This window comes from Drosophila navojoa, chromosome 3, assembly GCF_054131105.1.
Source record: "Drosophila navojoa isolate 15081-1374.11 chromosome 3, UAZ_NAV_1.0, whole genome shotgun sequence".
NCBI lineage: Eukaryota > Metazoa > Arthropoda > Insecta > Diptera > Drosophilidae > Drosophila > Drosophila navojoa.
In genome coordinates, this window is record NC_142891.1 from 24,831,799 (window position 1) to 24,859,574 (window position 27,776).

The 27,776-nt window shown below is 36.0% G+C and overlaps 2 protein-coding genes across 7 annotated transcripts in view; one reads left to right on the forward strand and one right to left on the reverse strand.

Annotated features, from left to right (window-relative positions):
* The window catches only part of LOC108649807 (phospholipid-transporting ATPase VD), a 37,514-nt gene extending 31,252 nt beyond the window's left edge, over window positions 1-6,262 (reverse strand). For 3 of the 6 annotated variants that reach the window (XM_089257070.1, XM_089257073.1, XM_089257068.1), the window contains exon 1: window positions 5,372-5,540. The gene's annotated coding sequence lies outside the window, so the exon portion shown is untranslated. Of the gene's footprint in view, window positions 1-5,371; window positions 5,541-6,107 lie in introns of those variants that run through there. The other 3 variants (XM_089257071.1, XM_089257072.1, XM_030385295.2) reach the window with 3 other exon arrangements.
* A 457-nt stretch (window positions 6,263-6,719) lies between these two features.
* Gdi (GDP dissociation inhibitor) lies at window positions 6,720-10,165 on the forward strand. The gene is made up of 3 exons (XM_030385303.2): window positions 6,720-7,349; window positions 8,773-9,248; window positions 9,309-10,165. Exons 1-3 carry the CDS (start codon window positions 6,956-6,958, stop codon window positions 9,768-9,770), a joined length of 1,332 nt encoding a protein of 443 aa, XP_030241163.1. The 5' UTR covers window positions 6,720-6,955; the 3' UTR covers window positions 9,771-10,165.
* The last annotated feature ends 17,611 nt before the right edge of the window (window positions 10,166-27,776 follow it).

Consider the following 27,776-nt stretch of genomic DNA (forward strand, 5'->3'; position numbering starts at 1 on the left):
ATCGACTCAGCTCATCGTGCTGATCAAGAATATATATACTTTGTGGGGTCTGCGATGATTCCTTCTGCCTGTTACATACTTTTACACAAAAACATTATACCCTGATTTCCCATTTTCAATGGGTTCAGGGTATAAAAATAAAAAAAAAATATATATGTATATATTATGCAGTAAAAATGGATAAATATACATATATTAGGGCAACACAATGCTGGTTAGAGTATTTTCATATATTTATTAATATATTTTTAAAGCTTGACTACATCACACTACCGGTTTATATACATAAATATGACTATATATAAAGTAAATAATTGATAGATATTCAAGTCTTTACGACGAATATTGAGGCTGTATAAATTTGTTAAAAATATATATATATTTTAATCTTATAGATTCACAGTTACATATTCCTAAGATTCAACAGATAATATTTATGATAAATTTGATTAAAATCCCTTAGTCAAAAAGTATCTGAATGTCTGATACAATTAAATAATCTATAATATTTAATATTCAATTGACGATACAAATAACAAATGAACCTATTTGTCAGCTGTGACAAATTTATATGGGATATACATATGTATATATCGAAATATACATATATACAGCTTACTCCGTTAATTGCCGATAGCAAAATAATGAATACAGAATTGCCAACCAAACACCCACCCAACCACCCACTCACACACACACACACACACACACACAGCCACACAATGGAGTCATTCAGGAGGTGTCGCATGTGACAGAGCATGAGAATAATCGCTTGATGGGCGCGTGAGAGCCCCTCATTGAGGCAGGCAAAACAACGAAACGCGAACACAAAAGTTGCACGACTAATAAATAACGGTTGATACGAACGGGTCTGTAGGCGGGGGTCAATCAGTTAATAGACACCGACTGGACTATCGGCCACTGTGTGTGATTGTGGCCGAGTTTACCTGGCGGAAAGGTGGAAGGAAAAAGAGGAGGAGGAAAAGCGTGCAATTTAGTGTAATTAATTAATATAGAAAATTATTCAATTATTTCATTTCGATTCTTTGCCAATAAGCCTTAGATCCTGCTTTAGTTATTCATGGAATACAGAGCTTGTATTAGTTCTGGCCAATTATGGATAAATGTTTGCTTCCAATTAAGTTTAGTTTAGGTGACACGATAAGCTGCCAATCTATCAATGACAACTACGATATTTATTGTGGAGTAATTCATCATGCATCCCCGAATATTATACTTTTGATTTTATCTAACTCTTCAATAGAATCTATATTGTTTTTATTAAACATTGTTAACAGAATATGCAAAGAATGCGCCAAACGAATATTGGTTAAAATCCCCTTTGTTATTTCTGTTTATTTAATCTATGATATGTTAGAAATCCAAGTCAATTTAAATATATCTAACGGATTTAAAACTAAGGTCATGTATGCATAGAGTAAGCTAAAAAGCAGATCCGTTAGTCAAACTACATTTCAAAGTAAAGCTTTGAAAGCAAGTCTTGCGATTTAGGCACAGCAATTAATCTTGTTTGGCAAAAAACGAACCGGATACTTAAACGGGATATATCAAAATCATAAAAAAACGGATGTGAGTGGTTTGTTTATATGTACATTAATATACTCAGATACATATATAAATATGTATATACATATATCCAACGAGCAACAAAAGTTTAAAAAGTTTACTTTCTGACACTTTCGACTTATCAGTAAAACGCGCGGCCATCTGCGATTATTTTGCTGCTCATTAAGTTGATATATTTATACGATATATATACTATACATATATAAAGAAGTTATTAAACACATTATAAGTATATATATATGTAGATACATATGTACATATATAGCAGCCATCATGCAATCTGGCCTTTTATACATTTTTTGTATGCAATCGAACCTAACTTAATGACTATTAAATGCAATTACACTGGCCTCCTTCCAACTCTACATTTGCTTAAGCGCACCGGCTAACAGGATTTGGTAATTAAGATTTATTTTTAAAATGTCAAAAGTCGGCGACACCAGTCGAATGAATAATTCTGGTTTAATGATCCGATTTCGATACACTCTACTAATACTTTCGATAGTTCTAGGTTGACTTTTTTAGTTCATTTTAGATTTTTCTGAAGACAACTCTAACTCTATAATTTTGACAGGAATAAAAAAATTATCCTACTCAGAATATGATTATTTTTAAATATACATAAAATTATTTGCAGTCGATTAAAGTGCAAATTAGTCTAATTTATGTTATTATTACTTTTATCAGCAGAATTTCAGATGAGCCATGCTCATTTATAAATGTCTGTCAATGGACTGCGAACCAGGTTAATTTTATTTATATTAATTTGTAAATACAGACTAGATTAATCTGCTGATTATCAGATCGCTCAAAACTATCAATTATCGTTCAGTTGCATTATTTATTCTTTTCTAATTGCAATATATGTATATGCGTAATATTTCAATAGACGCGTAAGTTCAGGGTTTATGACGCCAGCTCCAAGTACAATAAAACACATAAATACGGAATTCAGTAAAACTGTTCAGATAAGGGAATTCGCGTGAAATGTCAGACACATATCACTCGTTCCAGGTAAGTTATCAAACTTTTAAACATACCAAATTAAATACAAACTATACCGTAAACACATAACTGTTAGGGTGTAGAAAATTTAATAAACTTTTCGTGTTTTAATTATGTGAAGTTAAAGATTATAGAGTTTGAAAGAAATTAATGTCTACATACTTTATATATATAATCTAATAGATAGAAATATCAGTTAATATATTTATAGTAATATACAAATCAAATATTTCAAATCTAATGAACTTGGATTTAATGTTGCAAATTAAAGAATTAGAATAAAGGTAAGTAAAATGGGAAATGGTTCAGAGCTGTTTAGTTCATTAATGTATCTTAAAGGGCGTCTCTTAGTCGTGTCTATTAGTAGGAAAACAGAAAGGTGAATTGAGTAGTTCATTTGGGGTGTTAGATATGAGCCAAAACGAACGCAACCAATTACAAATAAATTAAACGCCGGTTTTAATTAGTATTTGTTTATTTTGGTATTTATCTGCTAAGCAAATGCGAACTTAAAATTGACGAATAATAAGATTAATTGCAGACGTTAAAACAAAGCGCGCAACACTTGAACAAAGCAGAAAAACGGAACGAGTGCGAGCTGCGTATCGCTTCTAATATATATATCTCTATTGATACACATGTGTGTGTAAGTATGTGTGTATCGGCGGCTGTCGTGTGCTGCTGCTGCTGCTGCAGAGGCAATTGGAGTCAATTGGCAGCGCCACGTTTACAGTTACCGAAGCCACGCGTACAGCGTGCAGCGAGCGTAAGAGAGAGAGAGAGAGAGACTGAGCGGCAAAGTGCGAATGCGAATGCGATAACGTCAAGTAGGTTGCATAGCCAAAGATGGAAAGAACAACAAATGCAAAATAGATAATGAGAGAGAGGGACAGAGCAACATCTTCACAATGTGCAGATCAGTGTTGCCCATTCGGCATTTTCCGTCAAACTTAGCTTTATTATGACCGGCGGGAAGCCCCAAATCAGAATATTTTTAGAAACGTATTTATACAAATAAAGAACAAGTTGAAATCTCGATTGTGATATAATTATTTCATTTTCAGATTTCATTTTGTAATTGTCTTAACATGTTCATTGCCTTTACAAATAACTTTTTTCCCATCAAAAGTTGGCAGCACTGGTGCAGATAAAAAATAAATAGCATTTGGAATGTGAAATGAACTGCAAACGTGCTTCTGCAGTTAAATAGCGCAAAGGGGGCACTGATTACGTCTGCGTAGACTAAACTAAATTCTATTCGTTTATCTTCATTCCTAGTTTACTCAGATCATTTGCCGTTGAAATTCATTGAAATGCAGCTGGATCAAGCTATTCCAATAAGAATAATTAGGAACTGCTTATTTATTTCACTGTTTGTAAATATTAAGTAGTATTACAGAGGCACATATAATGTCGTAATTTGATAGATAGATAGATAGGATGTAAGAAAAGTATTTAGTCTTATATTCAATTTCATAAATGCAGCTGGATCGAGCTATTCCAATAAGAATAATTAGGAACTGCTTATTTATTTCACTGTTTGTAAATATTAATTAGTATTACAGAGGCACATATAATGTAGTAATTTGATAGATAGATAGATAGAAAAGTATTTAGTCTTATATTCAATTTCATAAAAATTACATGAATTGCGTCTAATGTCAAATAAGAATGTCGATTTTTACTACCTAGCAATTATTGCTTTATAATAATTAATTCTTATATTCTTAGAATATTTACTTTTAAATCCACCTGCACAAGAATTCCAGTACACGGTCTAATGTCGATTGTTCTTACCTAGCTATCAGTTTTTTTCGGGAATTACTAATGTCGAAGCGAGCAGCGTATTAGCCTTGCCTTTCTAAGAAATTGACATTTGCTCAAGACTTTTTGTCTCTCGTGCCAAGCGATTTCTGTGTCGTGTCACGCAACTACAGACAGGACATGCTCATTTTTCCATGGGATCACAAAGGTGGCTCCGTAATGCCAATGGAAGAATCCATTTCGAACAAATTGCAAACTTAATTGAAAGTTTATTAAATAAATACCAAATTCGGTAGCGTGTTAGCCTTATATGACTCACAGATACAAATGGGCATATTGGTTCACCATTCATTTTTGTGTAAGAGATTGCAGTCTTATATCAAAAGTATATTAATTAAATAACATGAATTTATATATTAACATAATTGTTTGATTTGGGAAAATTTGTTTGCAACTAGTTGCTTTATACTAAGGCACTCTTATACGTTTAGGAAGAAGTGGAATTGTGTTAGTCCACCATATCAAATTTGGTAGTGAGTTATCCTCACTGACAGATGCAAACGTTTAAATAGATTCCCCTTTTGTAAATGTAAATGCACTCTTATACGTAAAGAAATGGAATTTTGATAGTTTGTAATCAACAGCCATAAGGAACATATGATTCCGGCTAATTTATTGGCAACTACTTACAACCGTAAGGAAATACACTCTTATACGTATAAGAGGAAGTAGCAGAAGTAGATAGAGGCAGAAAAATAACACTGTAGATGACAACATAACAACATAAAACTGAGTTCGCGTAGGCCACAAATGGCGATTGGCAGCATGCGAGAAGCTGCTGAGGCTGCTGAGACTGAGACTGAGGTTGTGACTGTCGAACTGGTTCTAAGCAACTAACTCGTTTTGTAAGTTGTTTTTTTGCGGCGCTGCCTTCAGCGTACAGTGCAATAAAAATATGTTCAATTTAGCAAAAATATAAAAAAAAAACTTGTTTTTCATTTTTATTTTTCGAAACTTACCCAATAAAAATAAATCTTCTTGAAGAATTCAGATATGGTAATTCTTTAAGTCACTTTTTAATTGATTTTATTTGGATATAGATGTATATATATATACTTTTTTATTTGTATTTCTTTTTGTACAATCACACACGTATTAATTATATAGATATATGTATATATTTGCTATTTTTATGATAAAAATGAGACAAAATTATGAGCATAGCAACAACAAATCATAGCCGAGGTCAACAACAGCAACACGAAGAGGAAGAAGTAAAAGCACAAGAAGAAATGCAACAGCTAGAGCCAGAGCAACATAACGTAAGACAAGACTTGGGAGAAGAGAAGTGCCGACGATGTTAATTCCTTGAAATTGGCGTCAAATTTCATTAGAAGCAATTTTTTCAATTAATAAATTTAATTATGGATTGCGCCTCCCTCCCATACTTTCATCGCGCCATAAACATCAAATAACACGCAACACAGCGCGAGAAAACCGTTCACTTTTTATTTTTTATTTTTTTTTTCTTTGGCTGGCTCATATAACACGTATGTACATTTGTTTCTTAACTAACTCGATCGCTTTTGTTGGCGTTAAGAATTTAAATACAATTTTGGCCCAAATTTCATTTTCACTTTTTTCACACACACAACGCGAAACAAGCTACACACGCTCACTCTTACACTCACACATAAGCAGTTGTTTGATATTTCTATTACAGCTTTTGATTAAAACTCATAATCATTTACATTGCAACGTGTAATTTATTTGCGGAAAATTATTTATATCTTCGGCAACACAAGAAAACAACAAACGACGACGGAAATGTAAGAACTAAAAAATAACAACAAACGCGTCCATCCCGTTCAATGTTTTTTTTTTGACTGACCAAACTACTATTATCGATGTACTTTCGTTCATGTCATCGATGCAATGGTCGGAAATATCGATGTATCGAAGACACTCGTCTTAGCGATATTTGTTAGCATAAATTTAGCAGTTTAAGTAATATAATTTAATATTATCACTGTTGTTTGGTCAGTGATATTATTTAAAAATTATTCGATTTCATCAATCCTGGTTTTGAGAAATATGCTAAGTTTTTTCATAGACTCAGTATGCCTTTTAATGAAATGATATATTGTTACACACCTACTAAAGATTTTTAATATTACATGTCTTGTACGTAAATTGTAAAAAAAGTTAGCGTTATTTTTTGAAAATGTATTGCTTTTGTTTTAAATAGATAGCCAAACACTTTGTTTTCAGTAACGCGCCAATTGTAGGATAATCGTAAAGGTCGAAAGCTTATTCAAAACTTCTCTTAGCCCTTTCAACAGCACGATTTACAAATCAGCGAGTCGCACGTTCTGTTAAGTTAACAGCTGTTCCAAGCAGTAAGACCATCTGCAAGAAATACTGAAATCACTCAATGGTAAATGAAGTTGGCATTTTCTAGCGAGTAGAGAAAATCCGTATTGAACGAAAAGTGTAAAAACGTCGACAACGTCGCAAAGTGAAAACCTTTCAATTTTAAGAAGAGTTGCTGCTGCTGCTTACTAATTAAAAAGAGAGAAAAAAAAAAAAAAACGCTAACATGAATGAGGAATACGATGCGATAGTTTTGGGCACTGGCCTCAAGGAGTGCATATTGAGCGGCATGCTCTCCGTTTCTGGCAAGAAAGTGCTGCATATTGATCGCAACAAATACTATGGCGGCGAGTCGGCCTCCATTACGCCGCTGGAGGAGCTCTTCCAACGGTTTGGTCTGGAGCCGCCTGGCGAAAAATTTGGGCGTGGCCGCGACTGGAACGTTGACTTGATACCCAAATTTCTAATGGCCAATGGCCAACTGGTGAAGCTACTGATACACACGGGCGTCACCCGTTATCTGGAATTCAAGTCGATTGAGGGCAGTTACGTTTACAAGGGTGGAAAAATTGCCAAAGTGCCGGTGGATCAAAAGGAGGCGCTGGCATCCGATCTCATGGGTAAGTGCAAGTAGGATTACAAAAAAAGAAATCGGACTCCGGAACCGGAAGACCTCTACCCGGTTGGACCTTTAACTGTGAAAGCAGAAATTACATGAGAAAAATGTATATGTATGTATGTTTGTGTGTGTGTATACATACTTCGCATTTAGCTGCGCGCTCCCCTTTTCCGTTTTCTCACCATGTTTCTTTGTCTACGCTTGTTTGCGGCGATTGGCACTCGCTGGTGTTGCTTTTGCTCTGACTGTGACACGTATTTGTAGAGGGGCTCTCTCTGTGTTCTAAGCATATATGCATGTGTGTGTGTGTTGTCTGCGTTTCAGCCTTTAAATCCTCCCATTTTTTCCCTGTTTGCTGCCCCCTTTTAAAAATATAGTTTTTGTTTAATTGCTGAAAACGATTTAGTGAATGTCTAAGAAATATATATATATGTATATATTTACATATATTCGTATTAGGCGTACATATACATACATATATGTAGTCCAATTAGAATTATGGAGTTGCCAGCTGTTTGCCATGCGCTCTGTGGCAACCCTGTGCATACCTTTCAGGCAATTAACCGTTGCGCTGATTCATTTTTCTACACCTGTGTGTGGTGTTATGGCTGCGGCTCTGTGGCTATTGTTGCTGTTTTTGTTTTGGCATGAAATTGTTTAAACAATTACTAGTTGCCAACTACAAAGCGCAATTAGCCAATCACGCTCCATTTATGACTATCTTTAATTTTGATTTCTTTTCTGTTTTTTTCATTTATTTTCTTTTATAATTTGTTTATTTCCCTGTAAATTTCTCCTCCATTCAGTTTATTTGCCAATTTCTTTAGTTTGCCCATAACGAGCAGGCTCGCAAGGTGCATTGAACCCTTCACATAGAGCCTTCATGGCAGAATGACGTCACTCTGACTTCGACTGGCCGGCTGGTGGTGTTTTAGCCCTTAAATTAGCACTGTCAATTGTACGTCCCCATTCCCATTTTGATGTATAAGAGTTTTAAAGACAACGAAATATTCATATGTCTGTATTGTGGGTTTCTTTTGTTGATGTGTTTGTGTGCATATGCTCCCCCATAAGGTATAGCACAAGTTCGTAGTCAGCTAGGTCGCGTGTCTTTTGCAAACTCAATTAACTACAAGTATGTGAATATATTTACTATATTGTATGTATGGAAAATCTAATTATGCATATTACAAAGTTGGTTTGGGTATTTGCTAGGTCCTTTGCTTAAATAGTTATTCTAGAAATTTCCATGTAAAGATGTTGAAGTTTTATGTAACAAATCAGTTAAGATGAGCTTTTGCTCGTTCATAAGAGAGAGTCTGTTGACATACGAAATGTATAAGTCATATAACCTACATTTAATATAGTTACCCAATTGCTATCCATTAATACTCACCTCTAAATTTCATTTATATCCATATCAGGTATGTTCGAGAAGCGCCGCTTCCGCAATTTCCTGATCTACGTGCAGGACTTCAGAGAGGATGACCCAAAGACCTGGAAGGACTTCGATCCCACCAAGTCCAACATGCAGGGATTGTACGACAAGTTCGGCCTGGACAAGAACACGCAGGACTTTACGGGCCATGCCCTGGCACTGTTCCGCGACGATGAGTATTTGAATGAGCCGGCTGTTAATACCATACGACGAATTAAGCTGTATTCGGATTCGCTGGCGAGATATGGCAAGTCGCCCTATCTGTATCCGATGTACGGCTTGGGCGAGCTGCCACAGGGCTTTGCCCGTCTCTCGGCCATCTATGGCGGCACCTACATGCTGGACAAGCCCATTGACGAGATTGTGCTGGGCGAGGGTGGCAAGGTGGTGGGCGTGCGATCGGGAGAAGAGATCGCCAAATGCAAGCAGGTGTACTGCGATCCCAGCTATGTGCCCGAAAAGGTAAGCGGAAGTCTCCTAATCGTCTTCTACAAGTTCTATATGATGCCTTTCATTGAGCAGGTGCGCAAGCGTGGCAAGGTCATCCGTTGCATTTGCATCTTGGACCATCCGGTGGCAAGCACTAAGGATGCCCTCTCCACTCAAATTATCATTCCACAAAAGCAAGTCGGTCGCAAATCGGACATTTATGTATCGCTGGTCAGCTCCACTCATCAGGTGGCTGCCAAGGGTTGGTTTGTGGGCATGGTCTCCACCACAGTGGAGACTGAGAATCCGGAGGCGGAAATCAAGCCCGGCCTCGATCTGTTGGAGCCGATTGCACAAAAGTTTGTCACCATTTCGGATTACTTGGAGCCGGTCGACGATGGACTCGACTCACAGATCTTTATCTCTGAATCGTATGATGCCACCACGCATTTCGAGACCACTTGCCTGGATGTTCTAAACATCTTCAAGCGCGGCACTGGCGAGACGTTTGACTTCTCCAAAATTAAGCACGAGCTCGGCGATGAGGAACAGTAAATGGCAACGGATCGGTTCTTTGGTGGATGGATGGATGGGTGGAAGGGCGTTTCAAGCAGACACAAGGGTCACGCTGTCAAGACCATCTTTCAGCTCGAGCAACTGCAACCAGCATCTCTTAAACATCTGCGTCGCTCTGAGGCAATGACCCGACAATTGAATTAAAAACCAAACAACAATAAAAACAAAAGCTATATAAATACCCAAAAACGAAAAGAAATTTAAAAACAACAATTCGAAGAATTCAAAAACACATAAAAACAAAATAATTGCGAAAACAAATTGTATTAAAACCGCAACATGTTTTTTCCATCAGATTATAGGCGCATAATATTTTGTGTGTATCGAAATTTTAGACATGTAATAAAAAAACAAAAAAAGCTTGCTTATCGCAATATTGGATACATATATATATATATATGCATAGGAATACACTCACATTATAAAACGAAATATACAGCAAACGGCGCATTATAGAACACATAGCCTAATACATCTCGAGTCACATGGAGCAAATTATGTATTAGCAAAAATTGATTGTTGTGAAAAATATTGATATATACCCCTAGCTATCTATCTCTCTCACTCACTCCTAGCAGATACTTTCCCCCATACCCAAAGCAAGTCAGATTTATCCAACCATATATAAACAATGTTCCCCCATATAAAATGTGCTACGCTCGATGTGCTTGCGAATCAGTTGTAAACGATAAATATGTATAACACCCATAATATACATATGTATATTGCTATCAACAGTTGCTTGGTTTTGTTTTGTGATTGAAGATTTGTGCATAAGAAACCACAAAGACCCAAAACATATATATATATATATCAATATATATATAAACATTATAAACGATTCTATGTACACGCAAAATGCATCAAATAAAGTTTTGTAATCCAAAGCCAAGCTGAAAAAAATGAAATGAAAAGCAAATCGAATTGCATCGTCGGAAAATGTAAACATGAAATGATTATTTGAGCATCCGTATATATATTTGTAGAGATATACATCTATATAGGCAGCGATACGAGAACAGGTCTACAGAACTATGGTATTCCGCATTTTCTGAATTTACATTTTTAATAAAAATTAAAAAAGAAAAAAGAAATAATTATTTCAAGAAATTCATTTGTTGTATAGGGTAAGTGAGATGAAAAACTGAAGCTTAGGGAACTCAACTAGACGATGAATTACTCCTTTCCATGCTATCCACTTTTACGAAATAAATATGTTGCTGAAAGTTTATTTACTGCTTTGAAAATGTAGGAGGAGTGGGATGAACTTTTTAGTCGATTTGACTAACTATATTTACCATATATTTTTATGCGATAGTTTTAAAGTGCTTAAATGCTCAGGTCTTTCATTCATTCTCATAACTTATTAAATATATATACTCTTATAGAATATCACGGCTTGGTAAAATATTAAATGTATTTACTTTATTTATTCCTAATTAATTTTTTATTTTATTCTCACCCTATGATTTCATTCAAATTTAGGTTGTTGGTCCTCAAGCTATAAGTTCAGATCCAAGTCAGAAGCTTCAATTATTCGAGGTGAGTTGTGTAAGGCTAATATTACCAGTTTATAGTGCCTGAATATATGCATATTGTATATTTGCATATATACATGTGTATTATTTTTAAGTCTGTATGACAATATATAGACAACGAAAAAGAGGTTTGATTGGTCGTTATGGAGGAGGCGTGTCTCTTTACTTCTGCCTGTTGATAACTATTTTAGCAAATAATTTGCCTGCAGTTTAAGTATTTATTACATACAATACTTCTTATTAAATATTGATATTAATATTGGAGCATAATAAAGCTTTTATTGAGCTCTATATTTTCTTAAAGCTTACTTTAAAGCGACCCACTGCAATAATACCCCAACGGATAAAGTAACGACATCCGGTTACCTGTCTGGGTCTGTGTGTGTGTGTGTGTGTTTGTGTCTGTGTGTATATTGTCGTTGACAGATTGCCTGAGCAAAGGCCAAGATTTTCGATTTCCGTTCAAGACGGTCAATAAAGCCTCAGCTTTCAGGTTTATCAAAATAAAAATGATTTGGTCTGCTGACTGAAGATTACTTTAAAGCATAAAGGTCGGTAAATATAAAAGCTCCACAGATAAGAGGTTCCCAAACATAAAATTGATTGATTAAGTCCTTGTTTTAGAGATTCTGCATGATTATAGATTAAGCAATTCAGAAGTTGGTTAAGATAGAGCAAAAGTGCTCACGAGCAGAAAGTCTAAAACAGTTGCTGACGATATGATAGTATCAAATATGGATCGTATCAAATTCAAGAAATTTCTTGAATATCCTCGGCTAAGCATGCTCGATATTTATGCAAATGTCCATCTCAAAAGCTGAATTTGAAGTGTTACGTTGTCCGAATAATTTAGCTCTATTAGACCTTTTAAATTTCTAAAATATCTTAATTGTTATGTTAAATTATCTCATTAAAATTCCATAAATATTTATTATTAGATCATCTAAAATAATTTCAAATATAATTGCGTTTACCATTATAATATGATAAAATCGTTCAGTAGAGTGATACAGTGTGAAACGAACTGTTTCCTGTGCGGTTGCCTTCGTTGTGCAGAGTCCTTGGGCAATTGATTGGGATTAACGAGGTTGCGCTACATGATTGCAGACACTGCAGAACACGTCCTTCAAATGGAACAGGTCTCTGACCACACTCGTTGCCATACTCGCTCCTTAAAAGCAAATGGGGTATATCCGGCAGACAATATATTTTTGGTATTATACATGATCTAATAAATTTAAAAGACATCAATAATCAGGCACTCACAAAATGAGATGTTGATGTCAAGAATATTCTTCTTTTCCAACATTTTCACAGGGCGAGTATTACGTAGTCGGCATGATTCTACTGCTCTGTTTTAACTTGTTATGGATGCTTTTTGGTAACTGGGCAAATGCCAGTCAAAAAGTTTGGCGCCCAACGCAGCATGCAAGTCACATACACAAGGGAGTGAAAATTTGACTTGCCCGTGGTCGTCGTCGTCGTCGTCGTCGTCGCCATCGTCATCGGCGCAGGGCTGCTGGGCATGCCTAAGCCTCATTGAGGTTCCCTTTCATGTCCTTGGTGCAGTTACTTTTGTCCTGGTATTTGTATTTGTATGTGCCGTTGGTCAGTTAACGCTAACGAGCGAGCGAGCAGACGGACCTGACTGACGTCTGACGCAGCGGACTCGTAATAACAGCCAGCCGCAGGAGCGCGCGACAAGGATAAAATACTTTGAACAGCAAATACACATACATTGCATACACATATACACTCAAACATGCATATAAGTTTGTATTTGTATGAAATACACTACAAACTTTTTCAACATTCACATACATACATACATATGTATGTTCATATATGTATACATACATATGTGATTGCTAATACTTGTACAAGTGCTTTTGGTAGAAAGAGACAGAGGGAGAGGTAAAGAGAATGTTTTGCATTCATACATGCAGGCATACATTCCTTTGAGAGAGCGGTGAGAGTAAGCAAAGCAAAAACATAAAGAGAGAAACTTTGATCGTATTAGGCATGTGACGGCTAGTTCTCATTGCTCATTGAAGGAGTAAAAGAATATGAGAGCTAAGCAAATACGAAGATGCAACGGGACCTGTCATGAAGATTTCTTCGGTTGCTTAAACTGTGTGTATAGATTTATTAAAAGCAATTCGAAGCAGAGGAAAGTGTATCTCGCCTTTCATAGTAAATTTTTGTTATTTCGTATGTACATACATATGTATGTACATATAAACATATGGGCAATTTAACTAATATAAACTAATTTTACATTTATTCTTAACACATCTGGAAATTTTGACACACAAAGCCGATTGTACCCTGAACCCATTGAAAATGGGAAATCAGGGTATACTGGTTTTGTTAAAATGTATGTAACAGGCAGAAGGAGGCGTGGCAGACCCGACAAAGTATATGCATTCTCGATCAGGGCGACGAGCTGAGTCGATTTAGCCCTGTCCGTCTGTCTGTACGCACGTATTAGAACGCGCTCTGTTAACTGCAGAGTTTCATTAAGATCGTACATATAGAAATTAAATTTTCAACAAATAAATTCGTATAATATTGCCCACACTGCAGCGCAGTCCAAGTGCAGTGCCTAAGAGAAGTGCAGAGTGATTAGAATATCAGATTGGAGGCTTCAGGGTATCTTCTAGTCGAGCAGTCTCGACTAGAGTCTTCTTACTTGTTTTATTTAGCTTTCCTTACTAGCAAATTTGGCTTATCAATACTGTAAAGGGCTAGCGGTGCTGTTGTATATGATGTACTTATGTGTGTGTGTATGCTCATGAATTTAAGAGAGCAGTGAGAGTAAGGAAAGAAAAGTAAGAGACTGTCATCTCGCTCGATCGCATTGGGCTTAAGCCAGTAAAATATCACTGCTCGTTTAGTATGTAAGAGCAGAAGAGAACCAAGCAAACACAACGATGGAACGGGGCCATACAGATTTGTTGCTGGTAAGTATATTTAGATGTATGTGTGTGTGTTTAGTGATTTGGATTTGCATGTGAGGTGGGCTCGGCCTTGGCTGCGCCGTTGCTAGTTGGCGTCTGTTGACAAATTGAATATCTTGGCTCGTCGTCATTCTTAAGGCGTAATGTCATTAATTATAATTATAATTAAAGTATATGAGATATAGCGCATACGACACGTTGCCAGCCTGTTTTGTGTGTGGCGCGACACTTGAAGCGGCGGCCGGAGCAGCAGCAGCAGCTGCAACAACCATCAACTACTTGAGCCTGGCTGATGCCACGTTTTTGTTTACTGCTGTTGCAGTTGCCACAGCTGTTGCTGCTGCTGCTGCTGTTGCTGTTGTTGCTGTTGCTGCCTTTCAATTACTTGCACTTCTGTTGCAAGTAGTCGTTGCTGTTGCCGTTGCTGTTGTTTGCATTTTCTTTTGCCCAAGAGCTTGTCAACAACTTCATTATCGCATGCGGCACTGTGCAACATCATCAACTCCCACTAGACAAGCAAATTTAAATCAATTAAGTAATCTTATTGCTGCTTCTGTTGCTCCTTTGCCTTTTGCCGTTGCTTTTAGGCGTGGCTCACACCAACCACCCAGCCACCCACCCACACACACACACTCCCACACACGCTTTATGTGTCAAGCATTATAACTGTGGCAATTTGTAGCCATGTATATGTGTGTGTGTGTGTGTGTGTTTGCCCTCTCGGCTGGCAAACTTTTGCTGTGTTGCATATTTCGTGCAGATTAATTAAATTGGTGGCATGCAGCTGCCGGCAATGAGGCAGGCCTCCCAACTCCTGACAACGCTGAGTATGTCTTAAGTATTGTTGCCAACTGACTTAAGAAATGAAAAGTATTCTAAAGAACCTCCATTCATTTTCTAATAGGCAAAGCGCCGTTAGTTTAATGAATATGCGGTCCATAATCGACATTCTAATTGGCCACTTGGAAATCTATTATAACTTCATTTGGGAGTTACAAAGGAAATGATTCATTATTTAGAGCTGAGAATAATTATAAATTATTAAACTGATGTCATCCTATTTTTACTTCAATTATCTAATATTTTTTGTATATTCGCTTACATATTCATGCGCTTCATAATCGTCTTTAATTATTTAATTTAATTAGCCAATGCGTCTTGTGCCTATATGGTTCCAACTGGAATCTCATTGTATTTGATTTGAACATAACATTGAAGAAAAATATAATATAGAACGCTATAATATATGAATATATTCGAATATATGAAATAATAATTCTCTTAAATCCGCGTAAAATTGGACTCCAAACTTAACATTCAAATTTTATGTTGTTCAATGTGCCAAGTGCAGTTGTTAACAGCAAAAGAGAGTAATAACAGCGACTGCACTTCCCCTATTCACTTTTACATTACAATCACTGTTATTTAACATGAGCTGGCATGAAAATGAAGGGGAAGGACATACAAGTGTAACGAACAAAGCTTTCTCTTTACTCTTAGGCAGTTGCCAGCATACAACTAAAGAGATTCCCATGTTATTGCTTAACGAGTGTTCACAGCATGCTGCTGTGCATAAGCAAAGTTCTCTTATGTTGCTCCCAGACATGAATGTTAAATGCCTCAAAATACAAATGCAAGGAGTCGGTGTGAATCTAGTCGACTGTTAACATAGGCGTATAAGTTGGTAGTAGGAATTGCATGCAATAAATATAGTTTTTAATGAAATATTGTTAGAGTTTAATTGGATTGTGGTTTAAAAAACCATGTAAATGTTATTTATTGAAATATGAGTGAATAAATGGATAATAAGAATGCTAATATTATGAATATATTGAGTATCTTTGTTTTTTATTTGAATTGGAATTGTAGTGACAACAAAAAAAAAATCCAATTGGATTCATAATCAAATCGTTACTAATATCAATTAACAGATATGCATTTAAATTAAAAAATCTGCAAACCTAATCATTAACAGAGCTGCATTCTAATCGGAATTATAATTGGAATGCTAACACAGTCTGTTAAATACTATTCAAATAGGAAATATGCGTTCAAGCTGTGTAGGCCAATAAGAAATTAGTCAAATAATTGAGTATATCAAACTATTTCCATCTTAAGCACTATTATCAAGCATTTCATGTGAAACATGAAGGATCTCATTCATTTTAATTGCTGTCCGGTGTCGTTCGCTCCACAATTATGACCCACAAAACCTGCTCCACAGATGCCGCGCCTGCAAGGCAAATGCAACACAGGCGCCAATTGTCTCGCCTTTGCCGTTTGTTAGCAATTAAATATTTGCACTTCACGTCACAATTTCACAGCATTCAAGTGTCCGGGCTAAGCGCCCGCCTTTGGATGTGGCATAGAGCCCATTAACAGCAACTAACTTGGCCAACTTTACATGTTTGGGTCGGTGCAAACAATGGCTTTGCCGCAAAAACATTTCTTTCTTGGTTTTCTTGATTTTGTATTTATTTATTTTGCTTTTTGCGGCTGGAAGTTAAGTTTAGTAAGAATCTTGTAGGCTTCTAATAGGCAGGACTTATCCCGTTATAACTTTCTTTCCCTGTTTCTTTCACTTTTCATCAAGTTAGTTTTCTTTTTAGTTTTGTTACTCATTGAGAGAGCAAGATGGGTATATTGGTTTTGTGTGAGGGCGAAATGTACTTAGTAAGTAGTTCAGTAGCTGCACCGAATTTTCCAGAATTTTCTGAAATCTCCATTTTCTGTAGACTTTCCAACAACTTTTCAACTTTCTTTTTCGACAGAAATAGTCTAAATTCATATTTTACATAATGTTTTACTATGTATATGTAATATATAAAATATAATGCAATGCAGATGAGCCAAAAATAATGTTAATTTATCTCTTTCTTAAAAAGCGAATAATATTATTTAAAAATAAAAAATAAATAAATAAAAACATTTCATTTAATGTTAATTTATCTTTTTTTTAAAAAGCAAATAAATTTATTAAAAAAAAATAAATAAATAAAAGCATTTATCGTCTAAAAATTGATATATGTATTTTAAAATTAGTTTATGTGGATTTCACTTTTATTTAATCAAACCAAGGCAGCTGGGTTAAAATTTATAAGCTTATTTTAATCTAGGAAAATATATATATACAAAAAAATACATAATTAATAATTTAAATAGTATTTATTTTAAAACTAGTTTGTATAAAATAAAAAAAATCAAAACGAAGCTAATATACATTAACTGAAATAATATTAAATAATAGTAGTAGACAATATTAATTGATTTCAAGATTAAAAATATATCCATCAGCTATTTATTTTATATATTAAATATTTATTTTTATTTACATTGAATTTTTCGTTGCCTTTCTGTTGCGCGTGGATTCATATATATTTACAAGACATGTATTACATGTTATAAATTTGAACAGTAAAATTAATAATATCAATGCGAGCTATTTAGGTGTCTTGAAAAATTTGGATTAAGAAATTAGATTTTAAAATATATGCATATAGCCCATTATTGCCTGTGCTTAATTCTTGTGTAAGTCGTAATTTATTTTTCAGGTTATAATCTCTAATAAATAAATACATGTAAGCATTCGTATGGACTATGATTCAGATATAGATATAGCGTTTTCCGGGTGTAACGACGGTGGGATTCTACTGCATATATGTGTATATGTAATATCTGTCGATATTTATGAGAATCTGGATAGAGCAGCTGCAGCAGCCATTTGAGTCAATTGCCATCTATTGTTGGCCCGTTCGGCAACTGGGCTTAGTCGAATGGCATTTGAATTTGAGCGGCAAATAAATTTAGCTTTCACCTACTTGGACTTGGGACTGGAGCAATTTTCACTTCCGCTGTCGCTGCATTTAGCAGCAGACGAGCATATATTTATTTTTTTTTTGCCGCTTTGAGGCGGGCCTGGGCGTGTCCGGCAACTGTTGCTTGGCGCAAGCCTTAGACTGAATTATGGACTTTATGGACTCTGCGACACTCAGTAAATTACCAGAAAGCGGGTCGTCTAAATAGGGATGCTTAATTGCCGTGTCAACGACAGAGATGGCAAATGAAAGGAAGGAGAGACGGAGAAAGAGACAGAGATGGTGACTGCAAAGGAAGATGGAGCAGGAGACAGAGTCGATGCCAGAGTTCTGATAATGACAACTAGTAAAAGCGGCTGGCAGGGAGAATGAGTGAAAGAGAGAGAGAGAGAGAGAGAGAGAGAGAGAGAGAGAGAGAGAGAGAGAGGGAGAGGGGAGGGCGCTGAGCTGAACTGCGCCAAGGAGTCTTGAGTTTTGGTTTGAGTTTTGTTTTGTGCAACGCTGGCTGCAAATTTGTCACTGAAGCTTGAAATATTGTGACAAAATCGTTTCGCATCGCCTCGCCTGGCTGGGCGCATAAACAAAGCTGAGATCGGAGCTCGCAGTCGCAGCTGTGTTTACCTTCGAATTTTGGTATTCAATAATATTTGGCTTGGGGTTTGCGTTATGTTTATGTGCGGGTGTCCTCCCTTCCCACACACTCGCGCCCCTCCCCCTCTCCCTCCTTCTGTATGTCAAATGCAAAACTCTGGTTGCACATGCCACGCCCCCTGCCCCTGCCCCTGCCCCGCCTCTGGCACCACTTTCATATGCGATGGCGAAAATTCTGCGGCGTTAGCCCTTATCTCTGCTGCGACAGCCATATTTACCTGCCAGCCAAAAATATATATGAGTATGTGTATTGCTGTATGCCTGTGTATGTGTGTGTGTGTGTGCTAGCTACTTGAGCTCAACCAACTCAAATATCCTTGCATTCCGGATTTTTTCCTTTTTGCATTCGCAGCTATCGCCTGGCGCTTAGATTTGGGAGCAGAAATAGGAAACGGCCTGAGGTGATTCAGGGAGCGCGCTACAATGCTGGATATATGCATAGAGACAGACACATATGAATTCATTATTATTTAATTAGTAATTATAATACTATAAATGTATTTGCTATAGCAATTGTTAAGTTTTAAATATATTTATATTGTATATTTATTAATTATTCATTCATTATTATATGATATACATATGTGTGTAAATTATTATACATTCTATTAGTTCTTTATTCATTATAATGTAATTATAACTAATATTTAATATATATATATTAATTTTAATGTATATATTAATTTTGCATTAATTTTATTTATATACACTAGAAGAATGGGTTAGATTAATTATTAAGACTGAAGATTCCTTAAGAGAAAATGTTGAATTGCTACAAATATTAGTTTCAAGTTCAAGTCCCAAAGTCTAATGAAGCTCAAGTTCTAATAAGAAACTCAAATGTTTAACTCTATTAAAAGGGTTGCATAGCAGGAATATAGCAATACACTATTCTAAAATGTAATGCGATGGAAATGATAGAGGCATTGAGGCGATTTCTGCTTCTCATTGAAATATCACTATATCTCTCCCTCTTTTTAACTGCGTTGTCTGTCTCTTCCGTCCCCCTTCCTCTTCATTAGTTTAAAGGGTTCTTAGATCCATTTCTCACTCTCTCTCTCTCTCTCCTTCTCGACTCTTCTTCTTTCGCTCTTGCTCTGTCTTTCTCTGTCCATCTCTTCTCTATTATATATCATATATCAAGCAAAAGTCCCCGATAGTTCGATCTTAGTTCACCCATCAAATCAAAATCGTATACCTTTTCGCATCGTTTGCATACCCCAAATCCTTGCTGTCGCTATCCCCACTTGATCTTCAATATGCTAGTTGCCTCTAATTAGCACCTACGAGTGGTCGCATTTTGCATCATCCCCAGTTCGTTCTGCCTACAAGCAAATAGCCCCCTCTTCGACTCCTCCGCCTCCTGCTCCTACTCCATTGCCTACATCTCATCTGTCTCAGTCTACTCCGTCTCCTGCCACATTAGCTGCCCTCATCTGCTCCTGCCACGTTATTCCTGTCCGAGGAGTCAGCGCCTCCCCCCGCCCTCTCCTGACCAATGTGTGTGTTTTTATGCGATTTTCTATTTTTTCCGGATTTTTGTTTGCCATTGTTGCTGCACTGCTCTCCGCTCCTCACTCTCCACTCTCTGTTTTTCGTCCCGCTTCGCCTCTGTCACAGCAACTGTTTCTCTTTCTGTTTTTCTCTCTTTCTCTTTTTCACTTTGTGGCATTCGCTCGTTGCGTATAAAACTGACGCCAAATTTCCTTGGCGTCAGCCAATGCACACGCACACCAACACGCACACACACACACACACACACGCACTCATACAACTCCCACACAAACACAATGATGCATTCTCCCTGTGGGCCGTTGTTGTTCTTTGACTCTTCGCTCTGGCTCTGTGTCATGTCCCTGATTTCTTTTCTGCCTTTTTTTTTTTGTACTTCGATTTTTCGGTTACGCCGAAAAATCATAAAAAAAATACTACAGGTATCTGTGTGTGTGTGTGTGTGTGTGTTTGTGTGCGCCTGTATCCGTGCAGTTTGTCAGTTTCGCACAGCAGCAGCCGCCCATTCGACTCCACCTGAGTTGCATGCAACAAAAGTTTTGCCTTCGTGCATATTGGTAATTTATTGGCATAAAATGCCAGGCAACACGTAAATAATGCACACAAATTTGTTCCCAGCTTTCCCTGTTTGACTATACAAACACACAGGGTCATATATAAATCTATATATATGTATGTATGTACATACATATGTGTACTTTTATGAATATATATAAATGTATGTAATTGCCGTTGCAAATCGTTAAAGTTTGCAAAAAAAAAAAAAAAGGAAATTGAGCTGTCCTATTCCAAAAACTTAAGTTATATACATATAAATATATGTATATGTATATATACATAGATATATGTATATACTATATACAGCTGCGAAAAATAAAATAACACACCTCGCATTTTTTCGACTTTTTAAGAACTTTTTTTTAGATATATAAAAACGTTAAATATTTTTTGTTGTTTGTTTTCTTTTATAAAAAAAAAGTAGATCAACACATTGATAAATAAATATAGGGGAATTTCTTAGACTTTGCTTTTGCTATTTTTATTTTTGGCAGCTGTATATACATCCTCAAAAAATATATATTTGTATTTATTTATATATATATATATTTATTTAAAAGATAGTTGCGATTCTTAAAAATTCTGTTTATACTCGCTTATCAATTGAATTGAGTGTATTGATATCGGGCAATGTCTGTCTTGTCTTTCTCTTCTGATCCATACTGACGTGACAGCCGTCGGCTTGTATAGCTCGTTGCTTATGCTATATATGACATATTTAAGGAGACTCTGGCTATTATTTAAAGAGAAATTTAGAATAAATATTGCAGTTAAATTTATTGCAAAATTAAATGATTTTATAATAATCAGAAATATTAAATGGTAAAAAAAATACAGTCTTATCGAATTTATATTATCTAATTGCTGCAGCCTAAGGGGAAGAAGCAGGGATCATAACAACAATAACTTTTATAGCAAAAAATAAAAAAAAATTATTGTTTGAGTAGTTAAAAAAAATTAATTTTTATGATAAAAATCAAAAATAAATATTACCAATAAATTTTTATATAAAAATTTGTATAATAAAAATTAAAAATAACAGTTATGCCTTAAATTTTATTATAAAATTGATCTGTAATAATTACTTTTTAATTTTTTCATATCAATTATTTATAATAATAAAAAATATTTTTTTTTTTACAAAAAATTGTAAATAAAAGTTTCTCCTCTTTTCTTGAGGCTTCTTTTGAGCCTCAATTTTGTAAAATTCATAACGCTTATTTGCAGTCCCTGATAGGAAGAAAGCAAATGAAATTACCGACTGCACAATAATTTGTAACCTCTGCAGTTGAATAAATACGGATGCTGTGATTTATGGATTTGTGAAAATTTGGATTGGTGCAAAATGTAGATTTTTCTTCGATTCGCCTTTCAACTGCAGGACGTGGCCCATAAGGGAAATAATAGAGGGGGCGACACACGCGATATACCCTGTTGGTTTTGTAAACAATGTATTGAGTCGAATGTCAACAGCGCAGGAAATCGCCGGACGAACAACATGTCGCGTATTTAACGGAAATATTCAGTTTCCACATGTGGAAATGGCTGGGAAAACTCTGTGGCCGCCTGCAATGGAGTTCGATGGGTCGAACAGGATGAACAGGATGGCTGGATGGTTGCTTGGCTGCGTGGTTGAACACATATGGATAGAGCAAGCCGATTCGCTGTGGCGACAAGTAAAGAACACTTTTACGTCCCACATACACCCTCCCCCCTCGTCATTTGACACTTGAAATATGGCGGAAATGAATTTTATGCTGAGGTGCCAGCTACCACAATGCGAATATATTTTTATAACTTTAGAATTATATTACAAGTACACTTGCATAAATAAATAAAATAGTAAATAACCGTGGCTATAAATAAATAAATATACGAGTACGTATATATTCTATTTAGTAATCGGAAAGTTAAGAGAGTTTTCTGTATAGAAATTTCTTATTTTCTTATTTTACTTTATAATATATTTCAGCACATTTTAAACTCTTGTTGTCTTAATATCTCAACTATTTTCTTACTACTCAACCATGATTAAGAACGAGACATGTCTCTTTGAGCCACAAGAGGATGATCCTTGAAGCAGAAAAATAAAGGAAAAACAAGTAAGAAAGCTCTAGTCGAGACAGCTCGACTACGAGATCCCCTGAACCCTACAAGCAACTGATATTTAAATAATAATTAGCAAACACACACACACACACACACACACGCATACAAACAAACACACGCATAAACACACACTCACATATACAGGCGATTGCGCTTGGGTTGCACTGCAGTGTTGGCAATATAATGACAACTTATTTGTTGAATAATTTAATTTCTAGACGTACGATCGTAATGAAACTTTCAGAACGTAATCATAATGTTAAAATGTATGTGTATACCGAATCACAAGTCTCTAGTATTTGATATACGACTTTTACAAAGATTAGGGTGAGGGGGTGGATTTAGGGGTGGGGGGTAAATTTTAACAAAAACCGAAATTGTATAAAATACATCTTTATATACATTTTAAATTTGGAGACTCTAGCTTGAAAGATGTAGGAGATATAATTCTTTAAGTGATCGTCGATAAGGTTTTTTATCGATAAAAAAGTATCGGAATGAGTTATCGTTTTTTAGTGATAAACTCGATATGCGCGTGATATATACGGACATTTTAAAAAAAAGTTGAAGTCTCTAGCTCTTATATCTTCTGAAATCGACGCGTTCATACATACGGACGGACGGACGGACGGACGGACAGACAGACGGACAGGGCCAAATCGACTCAGCTTGTCGCCCTGATCAAGAATATATATACTTTGTGGGGTCTGCCACGCCTCATTCTGCCTGTTACATACTTTTAACAAAACCATTATACCCTGATTTCCCATTTTCAATGGGTTCAGGGTATAATAAAGCAAATGGGAACGAAATTTCTAGACAATGTCTGTTTCAAGTGAAGCCAAGATTCTTTGACTTATATATATATATATATGTATATAGATATAAGCATACACATATACACACACATAAAATATATATATATATATGAATATTAGTGACCCAAAAACGAGTCACAATATTTTTGTAATCGGACAAATGGCTGAGGATGCTTAAGAAATTGCTGGATCAGAAAAATGAGAAGGGATGGGGTGTATGAATGTGACCTGGATCCATCAGAATTCGAAAGAATTAATTCATATATGAGTCCTAAGATATATGAATAGCAAATTATGAAAAATCAAATGAATATTAAAGTTCACAACATTCTATAGTAATTGTATAAATAAAAATGTACATGAAATATGCTTGATCGAAACGTTTTTATTCTAGATATGCAAAACAAACCGGATTCAAGCTAAAAAGGCCAGTGGAAAAGAGTTTTATTAATTTATTTATTAGGTATTAAAATTAATATGAATTCCGACTAATTTATGAATTAAGCACTGGAAATTGAGAAATTTGGTTCGAGAAATTTGGGTTTATATGAATGACTATATCTTCTTTAAATTATAAACAATTTTTTTTTTTAATTTAATTTATTATTACTTTTTAATAGATACATATATTTATATATTTTTCGAATTCATTTCTGATTTTTTATGTAAAGATAATAAGTTCGAAAAAATATATATATACACATATATACAAGATTTTACTTAAGGGTATTAAGTTAGAAACATATTTGTAATAACTTATCATTATTTTTGTTTAACAAATAATTATATTAATAAATTATAAAAAATAAACAAAAAACATTTCTCATATTTCTTAGACATTCTTTAATTAATGTTAAATGATCATTTTCGAAAGTTTGTATCCAAGATTTTACCACTGGTCAGTGATTTTACTTAAAGGCATTAGGCAATAAACAGATTTATGATAATATTTTTTTTTTGTAATAATTAAATTTTTAATTATTTAAAATATTTCTGATATGCCATAGGCATTATTTGTTTGTCAAGTTATTCATTTCAAAATATATTTTAAAGATTTTACTTATGTTTTTTTTTTTTTTATAATAACTTAAATTATTTGTTTTAAACACCTAAATATATCCAAAATTATTTATAAAAAAAATTCAATGTATGTCATTCACTCTCCATAAACGAATTGCATTTCCCAGAAAGTATATCTCTTTCTCTCCCTCCCTCGTTCTCTCTGTGCATGTGTGTGTGCGTTAGTGCTTGGTGTATCTATGACTAAACCTATAAATAATTAGCCAGCTGCCGGCACAATCAACAGAGCAGCCCATTTGCATGCGCTAAAAAGCAGGGCACACTCACACACACATACACTGACACACACATTTCGCCTAGTTAATGGCGCTCAAACGAGGCAGCGCTTTTGCAGCTGCGGCGGCGGGGCGCTGTCAGGGGGCGGGGCTATCAGAATCGAAATTGTTTTAATTGAAATGGAAAACGCGTAAATTTAAGTAGTGTGCGTGTGCATATGTACGCCTGCGTGTGTGTGTGTGTATGTGAGAGAGTTTTTCTATTTGCATTCAATTTCACTGTGCAACAAAACCCAAATTGCAATGGACACTAAAACGGACAGCGCCAAAGGGTTTTGTGCCACTGCGTGTGCAACAACAGCAAGCGAGAGTGCTTGCGGTGACTAGGGCTGACTAGGAGATACCCTGGATTGTGGTTGAGTGGGTGCTGGAAAGATACTAGACCTGGGCATCTGCATTATCAGAGATTGTCAATATATAGGATTATTATTGCAGATCCGACATCAGAAAGAAAACATTGGACATTGAACATCGGATAATGGGTTTATCAGGCAACAGTTATCAGAATTCGAGCATTGGACATCGAATATTATTCATTAGAGTTCATACATCATCTATAAGAGAGCAGAGATCAGAAATTGGATATTGAACATGGGGAGTGGGACAGCAGATACCAGACATCAGACCGCAGACCTCAGTCATCAGATATAAGAAATTGCGCACAAGATATCGAACTTGGGACATCAGACTTATATACCACACATCGGACATTAGAATTGAGACATGGGAAATCAAAAGTCGAACATCCAACATCGGAAATCCAACATCAGCAACATATCAACATAAAATATCGGACATCAGAGGTCAGTCATCAAAAATCGAACACTTGAGAACGGACCTCAGACTACTCATCAGATATCAGACATTGGGCATCAGACATTTTTTATCTACGACATCAGACAACACAAATAGAAAATTGTATGTCGTAGAATCAGTAAACAGACACCAGGCATCGTCCATTGGACATCAGACATCAGACGTCAATCATCAAGCATCAGACATCGTACATCAAAAATCGAACATTGGATAGAAAACATGAGCCCTTAGATACCGGATATCAGAACCCAGACCTCAGTCATCAGCGGTCATCGAACGTCAGCGAGCAGCGGATATCGGACATTAGTCCTCATTCATCGGAAATCGGGCACCCTACATTGAAACGGACATCAGACAGCGAGGACCAGCAGACAGACGCGACCAAATCTACTGAACTGCCCACGACTTGTTTTTGTCTGTTACATTTAATGGAGAACATAATACCCAAAGCACGCATAGCTCGCAACGGGAGTAGGGTATCAGCCGTAGTAGAAGGTGGTGGTGGAGTAGGGGCGTGCAGGGTTATGGGGGCAGCAGGGACAACGAGCAAAGTGTTTATTAACTTTGGCTGTTTGATCCACTTTGCATGCCAGGTCCTTGCTATTGTTGTTGTTGTTGTTGCTGTTGTTGTTGCCTCTGTCTGTTAAAGGATGTTTGCCATCTGCTCTGTGGCCAGGCAGCATCAGCAAAAATAGCAGCTGAGATAGAGAAAGGGCGAAGGGAGAAGGGAGGAAGTGCGAAGGGCGAGAGTACGTGCGAGTCAGCATAGAAAAGATAATTCAAATGTAATTTACAAAAGCACTCGTTTGATTTGTTACTTGTGCAGACGATTTTGGCTGCGCAGCTGCATCAATGCATCTGGGCATGCTGGACGCTGCCGGGATTCTTAAATTAGTTGAGAGTGGCAAATGAAAAGCCAGCCAGGAGCAGCACATAAAAAAAATAAAATAAAATAAATAAATAAATTGTAGCTTAAATTGAAACTCGAAAATAAACAAGACCTCACAATGGAGCCAAATAAAATAAAATAAAAATAAAATCAAATAAAAGGGAATTATATGAACTGCTCTGTTTTCGACTCTTTTATTCCAAAGTATAATTATTAGCTAATTAGCTAGCTAATTAAGGCTGCAAAAATAAATATATAAATAATATATATTTATGCCAAATGCAAGCCTGAGCTGAGCCGGGGGCCTGGCTTTAATCGCTGCCAGATTAAACAAATCCATTGGGGCATAACGAAGCTCTGAAGCCGTCTATCTAACTTTTCCAAGCCCTTTGTTGACTTGCGACACGTACAATAAATTAGCTTAATTAGTCGCATTACCAAAACATTGACCAAATAAAGCCTGATTTGGCCAAGGAAATCTAGCTTTATTTTTGTCTTTAGTTAGCCTTAAATAAATAGATGAAAATAAGAAATTATTTAATGACAAATGAACTTTAATAAATATATTAACACAATTAAAATTGATGAGCGAGAATAAAACTAATACGTTACATGCACCCAGATATTATTCATGGCAAATACGAAATGCTTATTTTATAGTTTTAGGCGAATGCCTGAATGCATTTATCAAAGGAGGCAACACCTGGCCACGTGGAACAGTGAGTGGGGCAAGGGGATGCTGAAGGGGTTGGGAATGCTGCTGCATGTAGCTGGCAATCTGAAGTGGTGTAAGCCTGGCAAGAACTTTGCCTTACATTGGTGTGCCGTTTGACTAACTGACTGAGTGACTGAGTGACTGACATTTGAATTACCAGAAGAGCTTGAAATGCCAAGCAGCAGGCTGGGAGGGGGAGTGGGGAGGCGCGCCGGTAAGTCGGCAGGCAGCTCAACCAAACGAACTCTC